At 21.8% G+C, this 9,597-nt stretch overlaps 2 protein-coding genes across 2 annotated transcripts; both read right to left on the bottom strand.

The window, feature by feature from the left end:
• Positions 1-3,900: 3,900 nt before the first annotated feature.
• LOC141531617 (uncharacterized) lies at positions 3,901-5,292 on the bottom strand. Its single transcript, XM_074249519.1, has 2 exons — positions 5,098-5,292; positions 3,901-4,886 (listed from the first exon to the last, which is right to left on the bottom strand). Exons 1-2 carry the CDS (start codon positions 5,166-5,168, stop codon positions 4,256-4,258), a joined length of 702 nt encoding a protein of 233 aa, XP_074105620.1. The 5' UTR covers positions 5,169-5,292; the 3' UTR covers positions 3,901-4,255.
• Positions 5,293-6,813: 1,521 nt separating this feature from the next.
• Positions 6,814-9,549, bottom strand: Rad51d (Rad51 recombinase D). Its single transcript, XM_074249723.1, has 5 exons — positions 9,500-9,549; positions 9,171-9,321; positions 7,699-7,808; positions 7,423-7,633; positions 6,814-7,341 (listed from the first exon to the last, which is right to left on the bottom strand). Exons 2-5 carry the CDS (start codon positions 9,312-9,314, stop codon positions 6,859-6,861), a joined length of 948 nt encoding a protein of 315 aa, XP_074105824.1. The 5' UTR covers positions 9,315-9,321; positions 9,500-9,549; the 3' UTR covers positions 6,814-6,858.
• Positions 9,550-9,597: the final 48 nt, after the last annotated feature.

Here is a 9,597-nt window from a genome sequence, read left to right on the forward strand (position 1 = left end):
TTTTGATGTATTTAAAACTATATAATTCTTAAAATAAAATCTTTATCTGTCAGTTTTGTTTGTTATTTTTTAATTAATATACATAAAAAAAAATCCTATAATGAAATTAAGATGAAAAATATGTGTTGCAAACTATTCGTAACGTGATTGGTCAAATATATTATAAGCATGAAAATATATGCAAATTTGATAGTCGAGACGCGCAAATTTGAATTCTAGTTTGTCTTCTATTATAGTTTACTAGAAATTTGAATTGCGCGCCTTAATTTTGACCAATAAGAAATCAGGTCCCATTTTTTTGCGAGTTTCGACTATTGACTAACTTCACACTCTCATGTATTTTTTTATAGGGATGTTGCAGAACCGACGACAGTTAAAAATATATTTAGTTTCAAAATCTAATAAAGGATGGGCAATAATTTTTGTAATTTTTTAAAAGAAAAAATGAAGAAAAATAAGAAACTCATTGAGTAAGTATTTTAAAGTGAAGAGCAGTGTTAATTGTTAAAAAAAAAAAAGTAGGAATAAAAATTTCGCAGAATTATATATTATTATAAATTCAAATTTTTATAAAAAGAAGATTGTTAGATTGAAATTAAGATTAATTTAGAAGAAATCTGAAAATAGTTATAATTTTTTTTATTAAAAAAATTATTTTATAAAAATTTATAAAAATTAAGTTAGCCGACATTTCAAAATTTTTAGAAATTTTTTTTTGAAAAAATTTCACTTAAATAATTTAAAAAAAAATTTCAGATGTAAAAAACTTGAAAAATTATAAGTGCAATTTTTTTAAAATATATTTTTAATTGAAATTTAATTAATAAAAAAAAATAAAGAATTTAAGTATAAATAAAAAAAAAAGTTAATTTTTATTAAGCTATTAAATTAATGTAAATAAAAAATTTATCAATTAAGTTCAATTTAATTTTTTGAACTACATAGAATAATTTTTTTTTGTAAAGTGAAATTTTTCTCATCAAATGAACACAATATTTTCAATTTAAATAATTGAAATTTATAAATAAAAAAAAATTCAATTAATTTATTATTATTATTTATCTAGTATATTAGATTGAAGTAATTGTCAAAAGTTGTGAAATTACCTATTAAAAAAAAAACCAAAAAAATAATAACAATAACAATAATAATAATAATAAAACCTAGCAACTTTGCAGTCACTATGTAACTGCCGTGACTTGTGAACTAAAAAAAAAATTAAAATTTTGTTTTATTAAATAATGACTTTTATTAAATTGCTCTTTACTTCTTTAACTATTGATATTTTTAAAGATATAAGCTCATCTCGATGTTACACTCATCAAGAGCTTTCATTTGAGTACCCACATGCATTTTTTATATATTTTTCATATATACATATATTTAATATATATAAATATATGAAAAATTGATGTGGGTACTCAAATGAAAGGTCTCGATGAGTGTAACATCGGGATGAGCTTAAATCTTTGAAAATGTCAATATTTCACGAAATACAAGGTCATTTATTTTATCACATGACTATCCAGAAAACAAAACTTTTTTTATTCTCTTAAGAATATAGATAACATAAATTACACATATGTGAGATATGATAGAAAATATAAAATTATAAACATAATTTTTTCTAATACGTAGTTATATTTCAAATAAATTTCAAAGATAAATTACTACAAATTGACTTATATTTATATACATAAAATTCATTATAATTAACTATTACTCAGTATATACTTTCTCTCAATAATTTCAGTTATTTAAATATATTTTAATATACATAAAAAAACTTTTCTACAATGGAATTAACACAAAAACAATTTCATTAATATTTAAATATTAACTAATAATACTTTCTTAAAAAATATTTAATTTAATATTTCGTTAATAAATTTATAAATATATATTTATATATGTATTAATTTCTCCACATTTAAATTGTTAAGATGTAATAACGGAAAACGAAATATTGGAACACAGATTTAAAGTGAATGCGTACTGGTTAGCTATGACGTGATTCGTTAAATAATCAACAATAATTAATGATAATCAATGATTAAAAAACTTAATCTTTGTATGATGGAGATGTTTTTTAATCGTAAAAAGGTACGTACTATGGAAGTTTTTAGTTGATATGAATATCATTAATTATTAGCATATTTTACTGAATAAATATCAGTTTCATAGGCATCTATTTATGTTTATAATTTTAATAAAATTGTTATTATTAATATTATTAATTACCAGAGGAAGATTATATATTAATTCTATAATATAATAATTAAAATGGAAATTTTTAATAAAAATGTTTTTTTTCTACGCCTACGTATTTGGTTAGTGCAAATATGGCTTTATAGTTTTAAAAATTTCAAGTCTTAATTATTTTGTAGTTTAATGTTTGATAAAAAATTTCAATCAAAAATTAAATTTTTTTTAATCAAAAAATTAATTATATGAAATTTCATTTTTATTACATGATTTTAATTTACGCAGCTATTTTTTTCCTCTTTAACGTATAATCTTGGAAGCTTCTGCTGTTTAAATATTTTATAAGTAATAAATGTATAGATAAATCTTTCTTGAATAAACTTTTAAAAAGAACAAGATAAATGTTAATTAAAAAATCTTAGGGTTTTTAAAATGGAAAACTTTTGACGGACTAAGTTTTTCTATTGTTCGATGCATCAAATCTTCATCAATAAGTTAATTAATAATTATTGTTTGAGTGAGAAAGTTTGTTAATTAAAATCTTAAATTTAATCTTTTATTCCAATTAAATCAAAAAAATTTTTGGTGCGTTTAAAAATTTTCTAGCGTCAAATTCTTTGGCACAAAAAATTGTAAAATCTAAAACTTACAAAAAAAATTCATTTTTTATTCTATTTTTTATAATAATTTAATTATTTTAGACCGGACTGACGTTAATTACTATTTTTTTAATTGTAAATTTTTAGGTAAAAAATAGAATAAAAATTTATGCTAATTTTTAAATTGAAAATTTTTTACACATCTTTATGAATCACGAAATCAGTAAGTGAAATTTTTAATTAAATTAAAACCAGAAAAATTAATTTTTTAGTCATAGAAAGATCTCGAAAAAAAATGTCCTTCACTATAGAATTCATGTAAAAAATTTTACAAATTCGATTATTATTAAAAAAAAAAAAATTAATATTCTGTGTAAAAAATTTTTTTAAATGCACGATTATTCTTTTAAATATTAAAATGAATAATTTTTTAGTCAAGTTTATAAATTAACACATGATTTTGTTGAAGACACTTTACTCTAAATATTTATAAAATTCTAAAAATATCAGACAGATATTTGGAAAAAAAATTATTGGATCGCTAATTAAGGAGGAACACCACTGTGACGATAAAAAAAAAAGATTTATAAAATTTTTATTTTAAAGATTTTTTTAGCCGGGTTAAAAAAAAAAAAAACAGTAAGAATAGTGAAAAAATTTTCAATCAGTCGCCATTTTTTTTAAATAAAAATTTTAAAAATTCCATACGTGCGACGATAACTACATCCTTACTGATTAAAAAGCAATTTGAATTTTTATTTTCAGATGATCCGTTTTTTAATTATTGAACCGATTATAGAAGGGGAAATTTTTTCTAGTGCTCTACGAGATTGTTAATAACTTTGTAACAATTAAATATTTTTTAATAAAAATTTAGGGTTATAATCTTTAATGTACCCTTAATAAAATAAAAAAAATCCGATCCCGAAATTCCTTCATTTTCCCTGTAAAAAAAATTCCCGAAAATTAGTTGATTTATTTAATTTATATGATTTTTTTTGATTTGTATGATTTATATAAATTATAAAATTATATTAAATTTGAAAATTGTAAAACGAGTTGATTTACCTGATTTATACATATTCAATTTATATGATTTATATGTAATTATATTGTTAATTTTCTTACGTGTACTTTAAATAAACCATAAATGTGTATATTTGCCATTCGACTAATGCTTTGGCATTAAAATATTTTTTAAATAAAAAAAAAAAAAAAAAAAAATCACCCCTTTTTTTCGATCGTCACAGTGGTGTTGCCCCTAAAATATTTTAGTAAAAATAAAAAAATAAAATGACTTCTAATATTAGTAAAAATTATTTACCAAAGGATCTCTCGCTCAGTCATGAGAACTAGAGTATTTTCAAAAACGCCGTCAAAAAAATAATTTTGATCTAGAAATTAATTAAGCGAACTTTCTCGTAACAAAACAAAAAAAATATTAAAATATTTTATCTACCAACAGCTTTAGTTTGTTGGACTTTATACATTTTCAAAACCTTTTTCCCGGGAATAAGACTCTGGCTCAATCCAGGTCTCTTTTTGCGTTTAACCATTTGATTATTCTCCTGGTCTATTTCATCATCATCATTATCATTATCTTTGCTATTATCATCATGATCACCATTAAGATAATAAATTTTTTGATTATTGAAGTGAGTTTGACAAATAACAGTCTCCTGAGGCGTCCGAATGGCTTCTAGTTCAGCAGCACTGCGATGGAGATCCGAGTCATGAGCAAAAGTGCAGTTGTGTCCAAAGCGACACCGACCTTTCCGGTAATTCCAGCAAATTTTACGGCCATTAATCATCTTGGTGTCATCTAACGTCGGTGTCATCTTGACATGCTTCTCTAGGATAGCGCTTTTGGCTTTTTCAGCTTCGACGAACGGGTTTGTAAATACGGAAGTCTTCAAGGTGGGCGTAGCGTTAAAATCTGGAGTCGGTAATGGAAGCTTATTATTATTGTATGAATTTTTACCATTGCTATCATCATCTTGCTGATTATTTTCCGTAATATCATCCTCATCTTCATCTTCGTCATCGTCATCATCATCCTCGTCATCATTCGCCACCTTTGGACTTAAAATTTGACCAGATCAGATTACACAGAATAAATATTATCTTTAAACTAATAAATAATAATAAATAAAGTGTTTAATTTAATTACTAAAAATAATCTTCTGCTAATTTTTAATTTTTAATTTTAAAAATAATGTTGAGGTTAGTGACATAGGTTAAGTTTTATTTTTATTAATTTTTATCAATAAACACTTTTTTTTTTAATACTTACATAATTTTAACACCTTCTGAATCACTCTCCGAACCCGAAGATGTTCCGTAATCAGCTACTAAGGAAGTCATTGTTATTTTACGTTTTTTTTTTTTTTGGTTATTAATTTATTATTTATAAAAGCTTAATTAAATACAAATCTACTACAACTAAACGACAAACTATTTTGTTTGTGCGTTTTTATATATTTTTTTTCTATTATTATTATTATTATTATCATTGTAATGTATACGTATATACATTTTATATACCTTTCAGATTTATAATTATGCATTTGGCAACGTCGCTTTTTATAGTACACGATAAAAATTCCGGAAGTTGACATTCGTTCGCGCTTTTTTTTTTGAACTATTTTTTTTTCACGAGTTTTGAAAATTATTCTGTTGTTGGTAATTTTAAATAATTAAAAAAATTAATAATTAAATATATAACTGATTTTTTAGCAAAGATAATAAAAATTTTACATTTTTTAATGATGGGTTCAATAAAAATTTACCTCAAGTCATAAAAATAAATTTTATTTCCAAAAATAACAAATTACTTTTATATTAAATTTTATTCTATTAAAAATTAGTTTTTAATTATTTGGTAATTATTTACAAGTGAGGTCAAACCGATTTTTGGCCATATCTAAGTCAAAAATTAACATTTTTTTATTTTGCTTGTTTTTACATGTCATTAAAGTTAGCCGACGTTCTAAATTTTTTGATTTTTTTTTAAATAATTTAATTAAAACAAAAAAATATTGAAAAAAAATTGCACTTGCAGTTTTTGAAGTTTTTTACACGTGTAAATTTTTTATTTATTTTTTTGTGATAATTTTTTCAATAAAAAAAAATTCTAAAAATTTTTAGATGTCGGCTAACTTTATTTTTATTGTTTTTACAGCGCATTTTTGATAAAAAATATCGTGAAAGTAAAAAAATAAAGATTTCGATAGCCTTTTTGCCTTTAAAAGTTGGAAAAAATTTTGGTTCTCATTTTTTTGGATCAAATTTATATTTTATCTTTTTTTTGATATTTTTAATATCATAATTTTCTAAAAAATTTATAAAATTTTTTAAAAATTTGTTAAAATTGTGATAATTAAATTTTTTTTTTTTATGTATTTAAAAAAAAAATATATCAAAATTTTTAAAACAAAATTTAGTTCAAAAAAATGAAAATTAAAATGTTTGATCATACTTATAAATATTTACCAATTTTTTTTCTATTGTAAAATTATTTTTTTATGGCTTATCAAAATAAAAATTTTCAAAATAAAAATTTTCATCTTTTTTTGATACATTTTTTTTGAAGAGTACCTAATTAAACGAACAATTAAAAAAAAAAAAAAAAAAAAGAAAAGTTGAATATCACAATTTTCTAAAAATTCTCTAAAAATTTTTAAAAATTTTGCACAATAAAAAATTTTGTGTTAAATATTTAACACTTGGTGTTAATTTAACACAATAAATATTAAATTTACACATAAAAGTGTTAAATATTTAACACAAAATTTTTTGCTGTGTGGTAATCAACTTTTTCTTTTTTGAATTGATAATTTTTTTATGTAATAAAAAAAAAAAAAAAAAAAAAATCAAAATTTTCAAAAAAAAAATTTCGTTAAAAAAAATGAAAACTAAAATGATAGACTTCACTTGTAAATAATTACCAATTATTTTTTAAATTTATATACATGGATGTAAATATGTAAGTAACTTATATCTTATAATTTTACCCTGAGTATTAAAATTCTAAATTAATCTTTAATAATCTAATTTAAATAACTCCAGCATTAGTAATATTTACTTGCACATTAAAATTAATTTCTAACTCAGTACTTTGGAGAACTTTAATTTCTCTGATCTCATTGTCCTGTTTATCGATAAATAATCTTGTATTAGGAACATTCATCCAATATTTACCAAGATGAGGAATTAATTCTACATCTTCATTAGATTTTAACTCTCTCAGTTCATTTTCTCGCCATACACGTATTAGATTAACCGTAACAATTGTCAAGCAATATTCGTGAGCTAAATATTTGCACACATTTGATAAATGATTTAAAGAGCTGAAATACTCGGTGTTTTCTTCCGACATGGGGAATATAGCCGGCAGAGAATCAATTATTATTAACTTGGGTCTGTCGCTATCATTTCTTGCTTTAAATGACGATGAAAAATTATGCAAAAGTGTAAATAGCTCGGTGATGCTTTTTAGTGTTGTTACTTTTATCTGACTCATTATCTTCGCTGTGATCTACGGAATTTTAAGAAATATAATCGATAATTTTAATTATAATAATTGAAGCGGAAAGTTTAAGTCATTGCCACTAAATACCTCATCAGATGTATTTTTAGCTTCCAAGATACTTTGGAGTCTCGTTGCTGAGAAATCTTTCTTGGTGTCGATGTAATGAATCTCTGCGGATGAGTTGAGTGCAATATTCGCAGCTAGTGTGATACAGAGTTGCGTTTTTCCTGCAGATGAGTTACCACAAATTTCATAAAATCTACATGCGTACAAACCGCCACCCAGCAATTTATCCAAGCTGTAATAAAATAAAATAAGTAAAAATATTTTTGGATAGTTAAATAATTGTAGTCTTAAACTTACTTTTCAATTCCAGTTGAAATATATTGTTTTTGCTGTTGGAATAATTTTACTGGATCTTTAACAATTCCGGCGAATCGTAGAGCTATTTCTTTTCTTATAACTTCAATTTCCTGGAACATAAATTAAATTTACCGTATTATAATTAAATTGTTATTTTTAATTAAATCCTTGAAAAATTAAATAACAGCAGGTCGTTTGAAAAATTTCAATTTTTTTTGATAATTTTTATTTTGATAAGCCATAAAAAAATAATTTTACAATAGAAAAAAAAAATTAGTAAATATTTATAAGTGGGATCAAAAATTTTAATTTTCATTTTTTTGAACGAAATTTTGTTTTAAAAATTTTGATATATTTTTTTTTTAAAATACATAAAAAAATAAACATTAAAAAAAAAAAAATTTAATTATCACAATTTTAACAAATTTTATAAATTTTTTAGAAAATTGTGATATTAAAATTTGTTTTTTAATTGCTCATTTTTTTATGTACCTTTAAAAAAAAATATTTATCAAAAAAAAGATAAAATATAAATTTGATCCAAAAACATGAGAGCTAAAATTTTTTCCAACTTTTGAAGGCAAAAAGGCTATCGAAATCTTTATTTTTTTTCTTTCACGATATTTTTTATCAAAAATGCGCTGTAAAAACAATAAAAATAAAGTTAGCCGACATCTAAAAATTTTTAGAATTTTTTTTTATTGAAAAAATTATCACAAAAAAATAAAAAAAAAATTTGCACGTGTAAAAAATTTCAAAAACCGCAAGTGCAATTTTTTTTCAATATTTTTTTGTTTTAATTAAATTATTAAAAAAAAATCAAAAAATTTAGAACGTCGGCTAACTTTAAAGACATGTAAAAACAAGCAAAATAAAAAAATGTTAATTTTTGACTTAGATATGGCCAAAAATAGGTTTGACCTCACATGTAAATAATTACCAAATAATTAAAAACTAATTTTTAATAGAATAAAATTTAATATGTAAGTAATTTGTTATTTTTGGAAATAAAATTTATTTTTATGACTTGAGGTAAATTTTTATTGAAGTTATCATTTAAAAAATAATTACCGAAAATTTATAAAAATGAAGTTAGCCGACATTTCAAATTTTTTAGAAATTTTTTATTGTAAAAATTTCAATTAAACAATTAAAAAAAAAAATTTCACCCGTAAAAAACTTGAAAAACTGTAAGTGCGATTTTTTAGAAATATCTTTTTAGTTGTAATTGAATAAAAAAAAAAAAAAATCAAAAATTTTTAGATGTCTGCTAACTTCCGTGTCATGAAAATTTTTGTTTCTTCTTTAACAACAAAAATTCACCTAAAAAAATTTCAAAATAATATAAATGTCATTAATATTTTTTCAGTAATAATTAATTTAATACAAAACTAAAAATTGTCAGATTGCTGATTTCAACATTATAATATTAAAAAAATAAATAAATAAATTAATTAATTAATAAAACTCACCAACAATGACAATCCAGTAATTTTAGTCAACTTTTCCGAGTCCTCTGATACAAAATCAAGAACATTAAATATTCTTGAGCCGTGTAATTTATTAACACGCTGTTCATTTAATAACGTAAACATATTCGGAGTAATTCTCGCCATTTTAATTCTGAAAAAAATGAATAACATTAAATAAATAATTATTTAATTAATAAAAAATAAAAAATAAGTTCAGTAATTTTATTAGCAAAAAATGAAATTTAAAATTTTTAACAACTACTCTAATCAATAGAAATATTAAGTACTCAGATGATGCGCCGTTAAAATGATTTCCGTCATTTACTTACATTTATGAAGGAAGGTGAAGATATATATGTATATATATATATTGTGTGTGAATACATGTATACAGTGAATATACAGTACACACTAAACTTTCACTAGT

This window comes from Cotesia typhae, unplaced genomic scaffold (assembly GCF_013202065.1).
Source record: "Cotesia typhae breed Kobodo isofemale line unplaced genomic scaffold, CoteBio_Ctyphae contig_50, whole genome shotgun sequence".
NCBI classification, from domain to species: domain Eukaryota; kingdom Metazoa; phylum Arthropoda; class Insecta; order Hymenoptera; family Braconidae; genus Cotesia; species Cotesia typhae.